The sequence below is a fragment of the Salmo salar genome, chromosome 03 (genome assembly GCF_965601325.2).
Source record: "Salmo salar chromosome 03, fSalSal1, whole genome shotgun sequence".
Classification (NCBI taxonomy): Eukaryota; Metazoa; Chordata; class Actinopteri; order Salmoniformes; family Salmonidae; genus Salmo; species Salmo salar.
The window spans coordinates 92252008-92271924 of NC_138293.1; the positions used below are offsets into that span (position 1 = coordinate 92252008).

Consider the following 19917-nt stretch of genomic DNA (forward strand, 5'->3'; position numbering starts at 1 on the left):
CTAGCAAAGACTTGTAGATGACCTGGAGCCAGTGGGTTTGGCAACGAATATGTAGTGAGGGCCAGCCAACGAGAGCATACAGGTCACAGTGGTGGGTAGTATATGTTGCTTTGGTGACAAAATGGATGGCACTGTGATAGACTACATCCAGTTTGCTGAGTAGAGTGTTGGAGGCTATTTTGTAAATGACATCGCCGAAGTCAAGGATCGGTAGGATAGTCAGTTTTACGAGGGTATGTTTGGCAGCATGAGTGAAGGAGGCTTTGTTGTGATAATAGCAGACGACATTGCCACTCCTATTTGCCACATTTTCAATTTAAGCCTACTAGAGAGCGTGTGCCCTCAGGCCTGTAGGGAAGCTAAAGTCATTTCGCTATCCAAGAATAGTAAAGCCCCCTTTACTGGCTCAAATAGCCAACCAATCAGCCTGTTACCAACTCTTAGTAAACTTCTGGAAACAATTGTGTTTGACCAGATACAATGCTATTTCACAGTAAACAAATTGACAACAGAATTTCAGCATGCTTATAGGGAAGGGCACTCAACAAGCACAGCACAGTACAGAAATTACTGATGATTGGCTGAGATAAATTGATGATAAAATGATTGTTGGGGCTGTCTTGTTAGACTTCATTGCAGCTTTTGACATTATCAATCACAGTCTGCTGCTGGAAAAACGTATGTGTTATGGCTTTACACCCCCTGCTATAATGTGGATAAAAAGTTACTTGTCTAACAGAACACAGAGGGTTTTCTTTAATGGAAGCCTCTCAAATATAATCCAGTTAGAATCAGTAATTCCCCAGGGTAGCTGTTTAGGCCCCTTGTTATTTTTACTAATGGCATGCCACTGACTTTGAGTAAAGCTAGAGTGTCTATGTATGCGGATGATAAAGTGCTGCTCTGACTTCTTAACAACATTATCAACAAGGCAGGTCCTACAGGCCCTAGTTTTGTCACACCTTGACTACTGTTCAGTCGTGTGGTCAGGTGCCACAAAAAAGGACTTAAGAAAATTGCAATTGGCTCAGAACAGGGCAGAATGACACAGAGAGCTAATATTAATAATATGCATGTCAATCTCTCCTGGCTGAAAGTGGAGGAGAAATTGACTTCATCACTACTTTTATTTATGAGAGGTATTGACATGTTGAATGCACCGAGCTGTCTGTCTAAACTACTGGCACACAGCTCGGACAACCATGCATATGCCACAAGAGGTCTCTTCACAGTCCCCAGAACAGACTATGGGAGGCACACAGTACTACATAGAGCCATGACTACATGGAACTCTATTCCACATCAAGTAACTGACGCAAGCAGTTAAATTAGATTCAAAAAACAGATAAAAAAACACCTTATGGAACAGTGGGGACTGTGAAGCAACACAAACATTGGCACAGACACATGCATACACACACACACACACACACACACACACACACACACACACACACACACACACACACACACACACACACTATAACATACGCACTATACATACACATGGATTTAGTACTGTAGATATGTGGTAGTGGTGGAGTAGGGGCCTGAGGGCACACAGTGTGTTGTGAATGTATTGTAATGTTTTTAAAATTGTATAAACTGCATTAATTTCGCTGGACCCCAGGAAGAGTAGCTGCTGCTTTGGCAGCAGCTAATGGGGATCCATAATAAATACAAATACCTATTTTGGCATATTGGATTGTGTAAAAATGCAGGAACTTAGCTTTAGAAGTCCAAAACAATTCTGGGGGAGGACCCCCAGACTCCCCGCCAAGTTATGTCCCCCCCACTTTTAAAACCAAAGTTGGAATCTACAATGTAAATTGGAAACACTGAGGTAAGGATAACCCTCATGGAGTTTAACTTAAATTTCACTTGGGCCAGGTTTAAAAACTGACATTTTCTGGGATATTTATATTGTGTATATTTTCTCCTTAGGTTTCCTCAGGCTATAAGGCTGCAGCATCACAGAAGAAGGCTGTGCTTCTCTGGTTTGAGCTCTGAGGTCAAACCCCTCAGTGTCAAGGTGAAGCGTTGTTCATTTTCTGTTGCAAAACATTTTGCTTTAGTGTGCCTATAATGAACACATAAACAAACTTATTTGCATGATGTTTATTGTGAAACCATGATTGTGAAGCGGTTATGTCCTCTGAAAACAACATTAATCCGGATGGCTGGCAGTGACTTGAGACTTGTCCTATAGCAGTAGAGCTGCCCCTGCACCTGTGCCTCCTCCTGCACCTGTGCCTCCTCCTGCACCTGTGCCTCCTCCTGCACCTGCTCCTTTAAAAATAAAAATCTTTCACCTTTATTTAACCAGGTAGGCCAGTTGAGAACAAGTTCTCATTTACAACTGCCACCTGGAAAGCAAAGCAGTGCGACAAAAACAAACAACACAGAGTTGCACATGGAATGAACAAACGTACAGTCAATAACACAATAGAAAAATCTATGTACAGTGTGTGCAAATGTGCCTCCTCCTGCACCTGATCCTGCACTTGCCAATGACAGTTGGATGTTGACAGACTGTTGTTGAACCTGATCAGCAGGGTTTTATGGGAAAACATAAAAAACATGAGAAGGGTGTCAATTGGGGACATGCGCACAACAAAGAAACTCCACCTCCAAATATAACAGGCACTGCAAGGGGTCGATAATTTGAGAGGGGAAGCGCTCTCTCTAGAATGAGTCTCTCTGGGGAGGAGGATGGGGAAAGCAGTCCCTCTAGTATCAGTGAAGAAATTGAAAAGGAAGCCACTGCTTCTAGAATGAGTCCCTCAGGGAGTGAGGGAGAAATATCCCATAAAAATAGTTTTCCTGCAGAACAGGACACTGACAGTCAACTTAAGAGGTAAGATCATCAAATTGGTAATTGTGAAGGAGCTGAGAGTTTGTAACAACTATCTAACAAGCCAGTATTGTTGTGATTTGTCTTTATTTCATACAATAGATCAAGTGAATCAGACATTTTGTTGGATACATTTACTATATCACTAACCTATACCTAGCTGTTATGTGCATTAAGAGTGATGACAATCATAAGTAACGATAGTAAAAGCACAGTTACAAAAATATGAAATGTGTGCAAACTCACCTACACTCTTAGAAAAAAAGGTGCTATCTAGAACCTAAATGGGTTCTTCGGCTGTCCCCTTAGGAGAACATTTTGAAGAACCCTTTGTGGTTCTACGTAGAACCAGTAGCGGTGCGTGGGTAAAATTACAGGGGAAGCCAAGACCTATGTGTTGTGATAATTGCGTTGTTTGCTCTATAAACTGTTAGTCCATATGCCTTGACACCGTGATAGCTAGGCCCAGGGGCGAAAATCTGATATCAACTTTGGAGGGGACAATTACATGAACTTTTCTCAAGAGCAATTCCTGAGGGGGACACCAAAAGTATTGCTGTAACACATAGCCTACATTGTAATATGGTAAATGTATATTGAGGAACCAAAGAAATAAGGTGTTTGCTGTACTCCTAACTACCGGTACCCAAAACTACACAACTAATCACAACAGCAATACCATTGCCTTAAACAAATCTTAGTTCAGTCACCAGTTTAAGTTGAGAGTGGGGGTATCCATGGCATTTTCCAATTATGTTCCTATTTTACAAGTAAAACAAATTGAGAACCTTTCATAATGTTGCCAAACAAAGACTCAACAAACTTACCTGAGACTCCCTGTCTCTGCCAGTCTGTCCCTGCATATCTGTCCCCAACTCTGCTGTCTGTGTGCCATCTGTTGCCTGCTCTGCCTAATGACATCATTGTGAAACATTTCCATTAGAATTTCATTTCTTTCTTATGAACATTTTATCAACTAGTCTTTGAGATATTAGGCTACTAGGGTTCTTACTTTGCGTTTTGGTGTACTGAAAAATACTCTGATGTCCGTCTTTTATTTTTCTGACATTTTTCTACCTGGCTGGCTGGCTACACGCACACACAGTGTGTAGGTTATTTACAGTAGGAGATGGGCTTCTATCATCTTATCTTTTATCATTCTATTTGGGCTTCGATCTAAAAGGTAGCTAGCAAATGTGAAACGGATTAAAATGACAAGAGTTGACAGCTGTATGAGTTCACCATTTACACAACATATGCTGCAACCTTTTGTAATTTTAACAGTTTGTTTCATATTGGCTGGCTTCCAACAATAGCTGAATTTGCAAAGCTAGCGAGCACCAATTCAGTTTCAGTGGTGTTTGCTATAATCTTTGCTACCCGGGTTAAATAAAGGTGAAATAAAATAAATAAATAAAAGTTCCCTTGCGACAATTTAGCTTTTGCAACGAGACCATTAAATATATTTAAGACAATGGTAGAAGAGTGTAGTTCTGTTCAGTTTGGACTCCAGTTTATCGCTAACCTTATCACAGGGACTTTGAAGCACTAACTTACATCATCTGCATGCTGATCTTGGAATAAATTGACGATAGCAAAGATTCCATCTTTGACGAGGCCACATAAATGGAATAGGTACTAGCTAGCTTAATAGTTAATATTTGCGCGCTAGCTCTGCATATTCAGCTAGTGTGTGTGCGCGATTGACTGGATTAACCTCACATCAGTTACGTTCATTGAGTGCCTTTCAGACAGTGGATACGACCCCTCTGTTACCTTGCCAACTAAGGAACTGGCAGTGGATCAAACCATTGTGAGGCAAAGGGTGGGGGGGTCGCAATCTTTTGAAACTTAAAAACGCGCTATTAAGTGTCTATAATCAGCACAATTGCTTTCATTGCGTATTATTAATATTATTTAAATTACATAGTTATGTTTCAGTGATATATTGGGGGGGACAAATCATATTTTTCCCAGGATGGGGGGGGGGGGTCGTGTCCCCCCCGGGATTTCCGCACCTGGCTAGGCCTAAGGTCGAGACAATACGAAGACACAGTTGCAGAATATATTCAACCACACTTTTGTTTCATCACAAAACCGGAGAGCAACATCTGTCTGGTGAAGCCCACAAAGCATATTGCATGTACAGTAACAGATAATTACATGACCTACAGTACAGCACGGTCAAGCAAGTTAATGTTTCCGACATTTTCAGACCACTAAACAACTATTGATTTAGAACCACAGAGTTACCACAAGTTGCTTCGACTATTCCAGCACCATTTCAACTTCAACATCATCAAATCACCTATGCTAAGTCTAATACAGTGAAAACTAAAAGATACCAAAAACAATTTAGTCCAATCAACATAAGCTAAATATGATGTGGCTGTCCATGGTTCTGATTTCTGTGTGTGTGCGCATGTGTGTGCGTTCGTGCAAATAGAAAAACATGTTGTCTCACCCTATTTGTAGAGAAACACTAATGCCATCCTCCTCTCTTTCATGTTGACGAAATGGTCTATCACTCTGTCATACAGTACACACCTTTATTTGTTGTTGTCCTAAGCCCTATTCCCACGGAACTAGTATTACTATAGAACGTCGGTTATGGAATTACTACCTCAGCATGTCCATTGTTCCAGTTGATTAAGGAGGGGACACTCTTGACCCAAACTGCTACAGACCTATATCTATCCAACCCTGCCTTTCTAAGGTCTTAGAAAGCCAAGTCAACAAACAAATTACTGACCATTTCGAATCCCACCGCACCTTCTCCGCTATGCAATCTGGTTTCAGAGCTGGTCATGGGTGCACCTCAGCCACACTCAAGGTCCTAAACGATATCGTAACCGCCATCGATAAGAAACAATACTGTGCTGCCGTATTCATTGACCTGGCCAAGGCTTTCGACTCTGTCAATCACCACATCCTCATCGGCAGACTCAATAGCCTTGGTTTCTCAAATGATTGCCTCGCCTGGTTCACCAACTACTTCTCTGATTCTTTTTTGCCTTTTCAATGTGTCAAATCGGAGGGCCTGTTGTCCGGGCCTCTGGTAGTCTCTATGGGGGTGCCACAGGGTTCAATTCTTGGGCCAACTCTTTTCTCTGTATACATCAATGATGTCGCTCTTGCTGCTGGTGAGTCTCTGATCCACCTCTACGCAGACGACACCATTCTGTATACTTCTGGCCCTTCTTTGGACACTGTGTTAACAACCCTCCAGACGAGCTTCAATGCCATACAATTCTCCTTCCGTAGCCTCCAACTGCTCTTAAATACAAGTAAAAGTAAATGCATGCTCTTCAACCGATCGCTGCCCGCCCGTCCAGCATCACTACTCTGGACGGTTCTTACTTAGAATATGTGGACAACTACAAATACCTAGGTGTCTGGTTAGACTGTAAGCTCTCCTTCCAGACTCACATCAAACATCTCCCATCTAAAGTTAAATCTAGAATTGGCTTCCTATTTCGCAACAAAGCATACTTCACTCATGCTGCCAAACATACCCTCGTGAAACTGACCATCCTACCGATCCTCGACTTCGGCGATATCATTTACAAAATAGCCTCCAATATCCTACTCAATAAACTGGATGCAGTCTATCACAGTGCCATCTGTTTTGTCACCAAAGCCCCATATAGTACCCACCACTGCGACCTGTACGCTCTCGTTGGCTGGCCCTTGCTTCATACTCGTCGCCAAACTCACTGGCTCCAGGCCATCTACAAGACCCTGCTAGGTAAAGTCCCCCCTTATCTCAGCTCACTGGTCACCATAGCAGCACCCACCTGTAGCACGCGCTCCAGCAGATATATCTCTCTGGTCACCCCCAAAGCCAATTCCTCCTTTGGCCGTCTCTCCTTCCAGTTCTCCGCTGCCAATGACTGGAACTAACTACAAAAATCTCTGAAACTGGAAACGCTTATCTCCCTCACTAGCTTTAAGCACCAGCTGTCAGAGCAGCTCACAGATCACTGCACCTGTACATAGCCCAAACAACTACCTCTTCCCCTACTGTATTTATTCAATTATTTATTTTGCTCCTTTGCACCCCACTATTTCTATTTCTACTTTGCACTTTCTTCCACTACAAATCTACCATTCCAGTGTTTTACTTGCTATATTGTATTTACTTTGCCACCATGGCCTTTTTTGCCTTTACCTCCCTTATCTCACCTTATTTGCTCACATTGTATATAGACTTATTTTTCTACTGTATTATTGACTGTATGTTTGTTTTACTCCATGTGTAACTCTGTGTTGTTGTATGTGTCAAACTGCTTTGCTTTATCTTGGCCAGGTCGCAATTGTAAATGAGAACTTGTTCTTAACTTGCCTACCTGGTTAAATAAAGGTGAAATAAATAAATAAATGAAATCTCTCTCTCACACTCGCCCAGCTGCCAAACTGAGCAAAGACCGCTGCTAAGCAGAGAGCGCACTGTACAGAGAGCGCAGATGCACTTGGCCAAATGAATTCCAGTAATTAATGAAATAATTATACATTTACTCTGACACGTCGCGACCCATACTTTAAGAAAGGCTGCTCTAGAAAGTTGAGTGAAGTTCAATCTTGTGTTTCTCACTGTGGGTTGATATTTCTGCACAGCAGTCCAGGGGGAGCTGGGCGGCAGTCTCTGGACTAGGGAACAGTGGCTCTACCTGGAACCAAAAGGGTTCTACGCAGTGGTGTGTATTCATGGATGCTCAGGGAACTCAGGCTTCCGCCCCAAAATTATTTGAATACTGTATATACAAATGTTTTATCTTTCGTCTCTCTGTTTCATAATTTTCCTTCAACTGACAAGAGAATAGTACCTTATCTCACAGGAGAAAGCATTCCGAGCGAGCGAAACAGCGCCCCTCTGTCCACGTGTAGGCCATCGATCTCATTGTTATTTGTTTTTGTCTATAATGCATTTGTTTTAGGCATAATGGCAATGAAATGTAGCAATATGTATGTGTAGTTACATGTTTTTCTAAGCTTGGGTCCCAGGAAAAGACAATTTCTCATTTGGGTCCCAGGCTGAAAAAGTTTAAGAACCCCTGTTCTAGAGCAGTGGTCACCAACCGGTCGATCACGATATCCAAGGCATTCCTAGCTGATCGCCAAACATTTCTGTAAAAAAAAATTTATAAAGCCTTGTCTCGGGCTTAAAGCCTTGTTTTTTTTATTAGTCTCGGGCTGCTGTTGAGATCAAAGCAAGAGCTGCGTGTAGCTACGTGCGCACATTCTGTTCATATTTACATTTTAGTCATTTAGCAGACGCTCTTATCCAGAGCGACTTACAGTAGTGAGAGCATACATTTTTTTTTCCCGGTACTGGTCCTCCATGGGAATCGAACCCACAACCCTGTCGTTGCAAACACCATGCTCTACCAACTGAGCCACACGGGATCATATCCTTTACTAGTTAGTGAGTTATTAACCCATTAGTAGTCAGCAATAGGGGAGTGATTGATAGTTAGTGAGTTATTAGCCCAGTTATAGATCATTTGTAGTCAGCAATAGGGGAGTGATTGCTTCCTACAAGAGCACAAAACGTCTACATTTCTAGACATATTTAAAATATTTTTGTCTTAAAGGGGCAGTGTTGTGTTTTGAGACAGGCTTTAATAAGCTAAGTAGCAAATAGGCAGAGGGTAGTATAATTTGTCTGATTCTCTGTAGTAATGGTACAGGAATAATAATGCATTTTATTTTGTAAAATGGTTTCTTCCATCACACAACAACATTTTCCGTTACCTCCTTGTCTGAAGGACAAATGAATAAACAGGTTAATTTCAAGCCCTGTGTAACAGCTGTCGTGGTGAATGGATGACAAATGCAGACGGGATGTGAATGCTCATCTTTCTATTTACTTAAAATAAAATGAACACAAGAAACAATAGACCGACAACAACAGTTAGCAGGCTAACATAAAGCAGTGCTAAAACAACAACCCACAAACCCCAGGTGAAAAACACACTACTCATATATGACTCCCAATCAGGAACAACAATATCCAGCTGTTCCTGATCAGGAGTCACAAGACTAACACAGAAACAGAACAACTAGACACTACATACAACACACAACTTCTGCCACGTCCTGACCAAATACTAAACAACTACTCCCTCTGCTGGTCAGGACGTGACAGTCCCCCCCCTAAAGGTGCAGACCCCGGAATGCACCTTAAAAGAAAACACACAAAAAATCCCCCAATACTACTACTACTACTACTACAAAAAAAATACCCCCTAAACAAAAAGGAGAGGGAAGGAAGGGTGGCTGCTGTCAACGACGGCACCTGTGCTACACTCCCCAACCCACCTATATTGGAGGCGGCTCAGGTGCGGGACGTGGACCCCGCTCCACCCTCGGCGTCGCCCACTTAGGTGACGCCCCTGGCCGCGTCGGAGGACTGGCGGGCGACCCCGGCTGCGCCCGGCTGGCGGGCGACCCCGGCTGCGCCCGGCTGGCGGCTCCAGACTGGCGGGTGGCTCTGGCGGCTCCAGACTGGTGAGGCTGGGCTGACGCACTAGAAGCCTGATGCGTGGGGCTGGTACTGGACGTGCCAGCCTGGAGACACGCACCTCAGGGCTAGTGCGAGGAGCGGGAATAGGCTGAATAGGACTAGGCTGACTCATGGGAAGCTTGATACGTGGTGCTGGTACTGGTCGTGCCAGACTGGAAGTACTCACTTCCGGGTCAGCACGAGAGGCGGAAACCGGACAGACTGGGCCATGGAGGCGCGCAGGTAGTCTTGCTCGCACCTCCTGCACAACCCGTCCTGGCTGGGTGGAACTAGCAGCCCTGTACGAGCGGGGTGCTAGTACAGGGCGAACTGGGCTGTGCAGGGGCTTGATGGTTACCGTGCGTAGAGCGGGCGTAGGGTAGCCTGGTCCTAGGAGGCGTATCGGCGACCAGACGCGCTGCGCAGGCATCCTCCTACCAGGCTGGATGCCCACTCTAGCACGGCATCTGCGAGGGGCTGGAATAGCTCGCACCGAACTGTGCGTGCATATGGGCGAGATTGTGCGCTCTTCAGCAAAACACGGCGCCCTCCACTCCATACGCTCCTCCATATAATCACGGGTAGCTGGCTTATGGCTCTTCCTTGGCCTACCCGTGTGCCCCCCCCCCCCCCCAAAAAAATGTATTGGGGGTGCCTCTCCGGCTTCCTCGCCAGTGCGTACATAGCTTCATATCGACGCCTCTCCGCCTTGGCCTCCTCTATCTCTTCCCTTGGGCGACGGTATTCCCCAGCCTGGTGCCAAGGTCCTGCCCCGTCCAGAATCTCCTCCCAAGTCCATCTCTCACTATAGTCCATGTATTCCGTCTGCTGCTCCTTTCTCCGCTGCTTGGTCTTTGTTTGGTGGGTTGTTCTGTAACAGCTGTCGTGGTGAATGGATGACCAAAACGCAGACGGGATGTGAATGCTCATCTTTCTATTTACTTAGAATAAAATGAACACAAGAAACACTAGACCGACAGGAACCGTTAGCAGGCTAACATAAAGCAGTGCTAAAACAACAACCCACAAACCCCAGGTGAAAAACACACTCCTAATATATGACTCCCAATCAGGAACAACGATATCCAGCTGTTCCTGATCAGGAGTCACAAGAATAACACAGAAACAGAACAACTAGACACTACATACAACACACAACTTCTGCCACGTCCTGACCAAATACTAAACAACTACTCCCTCTGCTGGTCAGGACGTGACACCCTGCATGTTTTTTTCAACATCTCATGGAATGTAGGCCTACATTGAACACCAAACATTGGCTGCTACGGTAGTCTGAATGATAGAACAGCTATTTCCATGTTAAAATGTTATTGGATGCATTTTCTCCATTTTCTTTTATAGTAGCCCACTCTGATAGGTCTACATTATGATCAATTAGCCACAGTAGCTTACTGTTAAAACTGTAACTTTTTAGACGTTCCGCTAGCGGAACACCTGCTCCAATATCCAATGATAGGCGTGGCGCGAATTACAAATTCCTCAAAAATACAAAAACTTCAATTTTTCAAACATATGACTATTTTACAGCATTTTAAAGACAAGACTCTCCTTTATCTAACCACACTGTCCGATTTCAAAAAGGCTTTACAGCGAAAGCAAAACATTAGATTATGTCAGCAGAGTACTCAGCCAGAAATAATCAGACACCCATTTTTCAAGCTAGCATATAATGTCACAAAAAACAAAACCACAGCTAAATGCAGCACTAACCTTTGATGATCTTCATCAGATGACACGCTTAGGACATTATGTTATACAATACATGCATGTTTTGTTCAATCAAGTTCATATTTATTTAAAAAAACAGCTTTTTACATTAGCATGTGACGTTCAGAACTAGCATTCCCACCGAACACTTCCGGTGAATTTACTAAATTACTCACGATAAAAGTTCACAAAAAACATAACAATTATTTTAAGAATTATAGATACAGAACTCCTTTGTGCAATCGAGGTGTCCGATTTTAAAATAGCTTTTTGGTGAAAGCACATTTTGCAATATTCTGAGTAGATAGCCCAGCCATCACGGCTAGCTATTTTGACACCCACCAAGTTTAGCCCTGACCAAACTCCGATTTACTATTAGAAAAGTTTGATTACCTTTGGTGTTCTTCGTCAGAATGCACTCCCAGGACTGCTACTTCAATAACAAATGTTGGTTTGGTTCAAAATAATCCATAGTTATATCCAGATAACGGCGTTTTGTTCATGCGTTCAAGACACTATCCGAAGTGTAAATAAGGGTCATGCGCACGACGCATTTCGTGACAAAAAAAAATCTAAATATTCCATTACCGTACTTCGAAGCATGTCAACCGCTGTTTAAAATCAATATTTATGCAATTTTTCTCGTAAAAAAGCGATAATATTCCGACCGGGAAAGCGTGTATACGTACAAAGAGAGAGAAAATAAAAGCATGGGATCCCCTCGTGCACGAGCCTGAGTTTCATAGTACTGTGACCGGCCACTATCCAAACGCGCTACTTTTTTTCAGCCAGAGCCTGCAAAGCCACGATTCAGCTTTTTGCCGCCTTCTGAGAGCCCATGGGAGCCGTAGGAAGTGTCACGTAACAGCAGAGATCCCCTGTAATGGATAGAGATAATCAAGAAGGCCAAGAAATGGTCAGACAGGGTACTTCCTGTACAGAATCTTCTCAGGTTTTGGCCTGCCAAATGAGTTCTGTTATACTCACAGACACCATTCAAACAGTTTTAGAAACTTTGGAGTGTTTTCTATCCAAAGCTAATAATTATATGCATATTCTAGTTTCTGGGCAGGAGTAATAATCAGATTAAATCGGGTACGTTTTTTATCCGGCCGTGAAAATACTGCCCCCTAACCATAACAGGTTAAAGCGGGTACAGCCTCAGTGTCCACAGTAAATGTGAGCTGGAAGTTGCACAGAATTTTCACAATGTTCAAGTTTGCGCTCAGCAGACTTGAATTTGCTCAGTGACAAACAAAATGAGAGGTAGAAGAACCCTTTTGGGTTCCATGCAGAACACTTTCCAAAGAGGGTTCTACATTGAACCCAAAAGTGTTCTACCTGGAACCAAAAAGGGTTCTACTAGGAACCAAAAAGCTCTATCCTATGGGGACAGCCAAAGAACCTCTTTGGAACCCTTTTTTTCTAAGTGTATGTTGTAAACTCACATCCTGCTCTAAACAGGATCAAGACAGACCGACCAGTCTCACCTGTACCTAGCTGTGTCTCCATGAAGAGTGACCAGTCGATGGGACTTCCTATTCTCTTTAGGAAAGCAGACCTTTCCACTGAGCAAAGGTGAGATCTGAGACTATTCTTTCAAATCTGCAGTCATGGGAAATATTGGAAATACAAAAGTAAAAAAATCTGAAGTGTGTGAAAACTGTTCTATTTTGTAAACATACATCCTGATTTAAACACTTAAATAAGATCAGGACAGACCGACCAGTCTCACCTGTACCTAGTGGTATCTCCATGAAGAGTGACAGGTCTATGGGACTAAATATTTTCTTCAAAAAGGGAGAATTATCCACTGGGAAAAGGTGAACTGAGTCATAACATGGTGTTTGATTATGGGTTTTCCTTTAATTTACCATCTTATGTGTAAATAAAGACTCATGTTATTGCTCTCTGTGCTCATTTTGACCCAGCAGTATCTCTGAGGAGAATGACCAGTCAATGGATAACCAACCCAGAGGCCCTACTGATGACAAAGTGTGAGTGATCGCAGTTTGCACAGCATCCTACCTGTTTTCTGGTTTTATTCACCAGCTATGTGTCTGACAACATCTAGTACCTTTACTCTGTGCATTTCAAGATAATACAGTAGCATCCAGTTCATCATTCAGGATGCCTCATTTAGCTTGTCATAGGATTTGAATTGTCTACAGTTCATCATTCAGGATGCCTCATTTAGCTTGTCATAGGATTTGAATTGTCTACAGGACATCATTCAGTCTGACATTATACTAGAAATGTAGATAAAATAATATGATGACTATAATAGTGAGACTGTTCCAAGGTTTAGTGTAACTATCAGGAGATGCAGAGTGCATTGTCTCCCAGTAAATGCACCACATTTTGTGATTTCATCTTCACTTAGTCTAGCGAACTGTAGATTAGAGTTTATATTTGATACTTTTTTACCCAAATAAATGTAATTCAATTCAACATGTTTTCCACATATAGGTACGCAACTGTTTTCACTAAGACAGAAATACAGAAGAAAATGAAATCCTACTTGAAGAATAGGACATATTCTTTATTTGAGGGCTTTGAAGATGCAGGAAAAACGACACCTCTTAACAACATCTACACAGAGCTCTACATCACACAAGGTGGAAGTGGAGAGGTCAATAATGAACATGAGGTGACACAGATTGAGACAGCATGCAGTTGTCAAGTAGAACAAGAGACATCAATCCAACTCAATGACATCTTCAAACCCTTACCTGGACAAGACAAGCCTATCAGAACAGTGCTGACAAAGGGAGTTGCTGGCATTGGAAAAACAGTGTCTGTGCTGAAGTTCATGTTGGACTGGGCTGAAGGAAAAGCAAACCAAGACATCCAGATCCTCTTTCCACTTCCTTTTCGGGATCTGAACTTGATGAGAGATACAAATCAAAGTCTAATAGAACTACTTCATCACTCCTTTATAGAAACAAAAGAATCAGAAATCTCAGAAAATGAAAATGTTGTGTTTGTTTTTGATGGTCTGGATGAATGTCGCCTTCCTCTGGACTTCCAGAATAATAAGATCTGCAGTGATATCACAGAGTCAACTTCAGTGGATGTGTTGCTGACAAACCTCATCAAAGGGAATCTGCTTCCCTCTGCTCACATTTGGATAACCACCCGACCTGCAGCAGCCAATCAGATCCCTCCTGAGTGTGTTGACCAGGTGACAGAGGTACGAGGGTTCAATGACCCACAGAAGGATGAGTACTTCAGGAAGAGAATCAGTGATGAGGACCTGGCCAGCAGAATCATCTCACACATAGAGACATCAAGGAGTCTCCACATCATGTGCCACATTCCAGTGTTCTGTTGGATTTCAGCCACTGTCCTAGAGAGACTATTGGTTGAAGCAGAGAATCGCGAGATCCCCAAGAATCTGACTCAAATGTACGCTCACCTCATGATCTTCCAGTCAAAACTGAGGAGTCAGAAGTATCCTGTAGAGCATGCCAACAATTCTCACTGGGATAAAGAGATGACTCTGGCACTGGGAAAGCTGGCTTTTCAACAGCTAGAAAAAGGCCATCTGATATTCTATGAGGAAGACCTGAGCGAGTGTGGCATTGATGTCAAGGATGCGTCAGTGTACTCTGGAGTGTGCACTCAGATCTTCAGAGAAGAGTCTGGGCTTAACCAGATAAAGGTGTACTGCTTTGTCCATCTGAGTATCCAGGAGTTTCTGGCTGCACTATATGTGTTTCTCATGTTTACTAATGACAACAACAATCTGATGGCTAAAGAGAAATCCCTCCGCAACAAAAGCAGTCTATATGAAGATGCAGTGGACCATGCCTTGCAGTTTGAAAATGGCCATCTGGACCTTTTCCTCCGCTTCCTTCTAGGCCTTTCACTGCAGTCCAATCAGCATCTCCTACAAGGCCTACTGTCACCAACAGGAAGCGGCTCACAGAGCAACAAGGAAACAGTCAGGTACATCAAGGAGAAGATCAGAAAGAAACTCCCTCTGCAGAGGTGCATCAATCTGTTCCACTGTCTGAATGAACTGAATGACCATTCTCTAGTGGAGGAGATCCAAAGCTTCCTGAGATCAGGAAGTATCTCAGAAGTCAAACTCTCACCTGCACAATGGTCAGCTCTCATCTTTGTGTTGCTGACTTCAGAAAAGGAGCTGGATGTGTTTGACCTGAAGAAACACATCAGATCAGATGCGGCTCTTCTCAAACTTCTCCCAGTTGTCAAATCCTCTAGAACAGCCCTGTAAGTGCTTAGTCAAATTACATTCCAGACAGCATGCTAATGTAACATAGTAATGAACATCAGTTTGCATTACCATTTAGGCTGACAACTCAGTCTCTAAGGGGATGTTGGCACCTGGGTATCTTGAGATGCACCTTTTTTTTCACAGGCTGAACGAATGTAAACTCACCAAGAAAAGCTGTGAGGCAATAGCTTCTGTTCTCAAATCAAACTCATGCTGTCTGAGAGTGCTGGACATGAGTGGCAATAAACTCCAGGATTCAGGAGTGAAGCTGCTCTCTGCTGGACTGGAGGATTCACACTGTAAACTGGAGACATTGAAGTGAGTGACTTTGTGACTGTCTCCACTGCAAGGGAAAGTGGATGTTGTAAATATAAAGATGTACGTTCTTCATGTTATAAATGTAGTTATAGATTTGTGTGGATTACTTAGCCGCATCCTCTCTCCAGATTGAATGATTCAACCTAACTGAGAAATCCATTGAGGTGCTTGCTTCAACTCTCAGCTTAAGCACGTCAAATTTGAGAAAGCTAGATTTGGAGGAAATTAATCTAGGATTCAGGAGTGCGATTCATCTGTGCTGAACTTGAGAATCCACAATGTAAATTGGAGACACTGAGGTAAAACTATCCTTCATCAAATCAAATTAGTCGCATATACATATTTAGCAGATGTTATTGCGGGTGTAGCGAAGTTCTTGTCTTCCTAGTTCCAACTTAGTTTAGTTTATTAATTCAACCATTTTTAAAAACAAGTACACATAACAGTTATAAAAGCCATACATGCACATGAGTAAAATCATGGAGGATAACACACAATACAGTCTGGGACTTATTTCCATTGTTAAATCATGGAGGATAACACACAATACAGTCTGGGACTTATTTCCATTGTTAAATCATGGAGGATAACACACAATACAGTCTGGGACTTATTTCCATTGTTAAATCATGGAGGATAACACACAATACAGTCTGGGACTTATTTCCATTGTTAAATCATGGAGGATAACACACAATACAGTCTGGGACTAATTTCCATTGTTAAATCATGGAAGATAACACACAATACAGTCTGGGACTAATTTCCATTGTTAAATCATGGAAGATCACACACAATACAGTCTGGGACTCATTTCCATTGTTAAATCATGGAGGATAACACACAATACAGTCTGGGACTAATTTCCATTGTTAATTCATGGAGGATAACACACAATACAGTCTGGGACTTATTTCCATTGTTAAATCGTGGAGGATAACACACAATACAGTCTGGGACTAATTTCCATTGTTAAATCATGGAAGATAACACACAATACAGTCTAGGACTGTACATTGTGGTCCTCTTACAGTGCAGTAATATCTAACAATTCACAACAATACACACACACATCTAAAAGTACAAAAATGGAATTAAGAAATATATAAATATTAGGAGGAGTAATGTTGGAGTCCTTAGTATAAATAATATAAATGCATGTATGTGCATATGTCACAGGAGGTTGGTGTCACCTGAATTGGGGAGGATGGGCTCATGGTAATGACTGGAGCGGAATCGGTGGAATGGTATCAAATACATCAAGCACATGGTTTCCATGGTTTCCATATGTTTGATGCCATTCCATTTGCTCCGTTCCAGACATTATTATGAGCCGTCCTCCCCTCAGCAGCCTCCACTGGTATATGTGATGGGATGTATAGACATTATGGACAGTATGTGGATAGAATATGTACTATATCTGTAGAATACGTACAGTAAGATAGAATAGTATATATACAGCAATAGTTGAATAGGATGGCCTTAACTAGAATATAGTATATACATATGATGTGGTTAAAACAGTATGTAAACATTATTAAAGTGACCAGTGATTCCATGTCTATGTACACAGACGACAGCAGCCTCTAAGGTGCAGGGTTGAGTAACCGGGTGGTAGCCGGCTAGTGACAGTGACTAAGTTCAGAGCAGGGTACTGGGTGGTAGCCGGCTAGTGACAGTGACTAAGTTCAGAGCAGGGTACTGGGTGGTAGCCGGCTAGTGACAGTGACTAAGTTCAGAGCAGGGTACTGGGTGGTAGCCGGCTAGTGACAGTGACTAAGTTCAGAGCAGGGTACTGGGTGGTAGCCGGCTAGTGACAGTGACTAAGTTCAGAGCAGGGTACTGGGTGGAGTCCGGCTAGTGACAGTGACTAAGTTCAGAGCAGGGTACTGGGTGGAGTCCGGCTAGTGACAGTGACTAAGTTCAGAGCAGGGTACTGGGTGGTAGCCGGCTAGTGACAGTGACTAAGTTCAGAGCAGGGTACTGGGTGGAGTCCGGCTAGTGACAGTGACAAAGTTCAGAGCAGGGTACTGGGTGGTAGCCGGCTAGTGATGGCTGTTTAACAGTCTGATGGCCTTGAGATAGAAGCTGTTTTTCAGTCTCTCGGTCCCCGCTTTGATGCACCTGTACTGACCTCGCCTTCTGGATGATAGCAGGGTGAACAGGCTGTGGCTCAAGTGGTTGATGTCCTTGATGATCTTTTTGTTCTTCTTGTGACATCTGGTGCTGTAGGTGTCCTGGAGGGCAGGCGGTGTGCCCCCAGTGATGCGTTGGGCAGACCTCACCACCCTCTGGAGAGCACTGTGGTTGCTCTGTTCTATAAGGAGACTTGACTGAATTCCTGGTGTCACTATTTCTATTACATTTTTCATCTTTAACTCTGAATTGTTGGAAAGGGACCCGTAAATTAGCATTTCACTGTTAGTCTACACCTGCTGTTTCAGAAGCATGTGACAAATGCCATTTTATTTGATCCTGGCCTTGGTCTCTGATGTAGAATAATTGAAGACAATTTGACAGCAGTTTGTATCATTGTCTTTAGATGTGTCATGGAGTATGTACAATTATCACATGAAATTATGAATCTGGGCACCAGTTCGTTATTCAACAGAATGGATCAGTTTAGTTGTGTTCATTTCAATTAAATAAAAGGTGCAACATTGTTCAACATATGACATTAAAATGACACACAGCTACAGATGCGAAACTTACATTTTCTGGAATATTTTATATTGTGGAATTTTTCTCCCTCACTTTCCGCAGGCTGGCAGGCTGCAGCATCACAGAGGAAGGCTGTACTTATCTGGCTTCAGCTCTGAGGTCAAACCCCTCACACTTGAAAGAGCTGGACCTGAGTGGAAATACTCCAGGAGACTCTGGAGTAAAGCTGCTCTCTTCTGTACAAGAGGATCCCCTCTATAAACTGGAGACACTGAGGTGAGTTCTACTGATCAGTTTCATGAGAACACTGATGTAGTGATCAGTAAGCCATTGTAGACATCCAGACACTGAGTCATATTCAACACATGCTAGGTTCTTATTGGATAAGTTCAGGTAGTCCCTGCCCGTTTTGTTCAGTGTTCTTCTCTTTGATGTCTAGTGAATACGACCCTAGATGTCTATGCTGCTGTATGTGGGCTTAGATCCACTTCCCTTCTGTCTTTCCCAGGTTAAACGATTGAGTCAGTGAAGGAATGGCTTCAGCTCAATGTCCTTGGTTGTGGGAGTGCGCTGCAGTTAAATGCATCTGGGACAGTTCCAAAATTAATTTCAAAGTGCATGAATATAAATATTCAATGCTTCTAAATCGACAATGATAGCTCCTTGAATCAATCAGCCCTGGCGAAGTGGTGCTAGGAAAATAACCTCAACAAACACATCACTGGGGGCACACTGCCTGTCCTCCAGGACATCTACAGCACCCGGTGCCACAGGAACACCAAGAAGATCCTCAAGGACCTCAGCCACCCGAGCCACGGCCTGTTCACCTCGCTGCCATGTAGAAGGCGGAGACAGTACAGGTGCATCAGTTGGTAGAGCATGGTGTTTGCAACGCCAGGGTTGTGGGTTCGATTCCCACGGGGGACCAGTACGGGGGAAAAATGTATGCATTCACTACTGTAAGTCGCTCTGGATAAGAGTGTCTGCTAAATGACTAAAATGTAAAGCCGGGACAGAGAGACTGAAAAACGGCTTTTATCTCCAGGCCATCAGACTGTTAATTAGGGGGGAGGGTGGGTGGTTGGATGGGTGTGGCTAGAGAAATGGGATGAGAGGTTGAGACCCACTTTTTGTTTTCTTGTTTGAATATTGTAACGGTGTTCTGTTTATGTTGCTTGTTAGTGGAGTGTGTTCTGTTAGCTTAGTAAAAGCCCTCCTTTATAATGACATGTTATATCCATCATGTCTATACATATTGACTGTAGTTCAGTGTTACTATAGTCAGCTTCTTTAACTCAACAACCTTATAGTCTTCCTAGTAACCTCTACATCTTACCAAACTTTACTTCAGTGTATTAGATGTCTCAGGATTGTCGTGTGTTGTACACTGCTTTGATTTTTATTGTAGCACCTTGGCTTTTTGAAAATGTAGCATTTCTTACATTCTGTGACCCTGTGTGTTAATCTATGGTAAACTGTATTTCATCTTCATATGAAGTAAAGCTGTTATTCATGTGTCTGTGATTAATTGAATTACAGCAATGAATGTTCATACAGTAATAAATAAGTCTACCTGTGTGGACTCAAGGCCTTTAAGGTGTTCTCTGT

General features: G+C 42.9%; 1 protein-coding gene across 2 annotated transcripts; it reads left to right on the plus strand.

The window, feature by feature from the left end:
• The first annotated feature begins 2645 nt into the window (after nt 1–2645).
• On the plus strand, nt 2646–19900 carry LOC106601876 (NLR family CARD domain-containing protein 3). 2 transcript variants are annotated; one of them, XM_045715712.2, is made up of 7 exons: nt 2646–2857; nt 12552–12665; nt 13019–13084; nt 13557–15326; nt 15475–15648; nt 18412–18585; nt 18818–19900. In XM_045715712.2, the coding sequence occupies exons 1-7, from the start codon at nt 2691–2693 to the stop codon at nt 18828–18830; spliced, it is 2478 nt and encodes an 825-aa protein (XP_045571668.1). In that variant the 5' UTR covers nt 2646–2690; the 3' UTR covers nt 18831–19900. The 2 variants fall into 2 exon arrangements, with proteins under 2 accessions (XP_045571668.1, XP_045571669.1); XM_045715713.2 differs by having other exon boundaries at nt 13022–13084.
• The last annotated feature ends 17 nt before the right edge of the window (nt 19901–19917 follow it).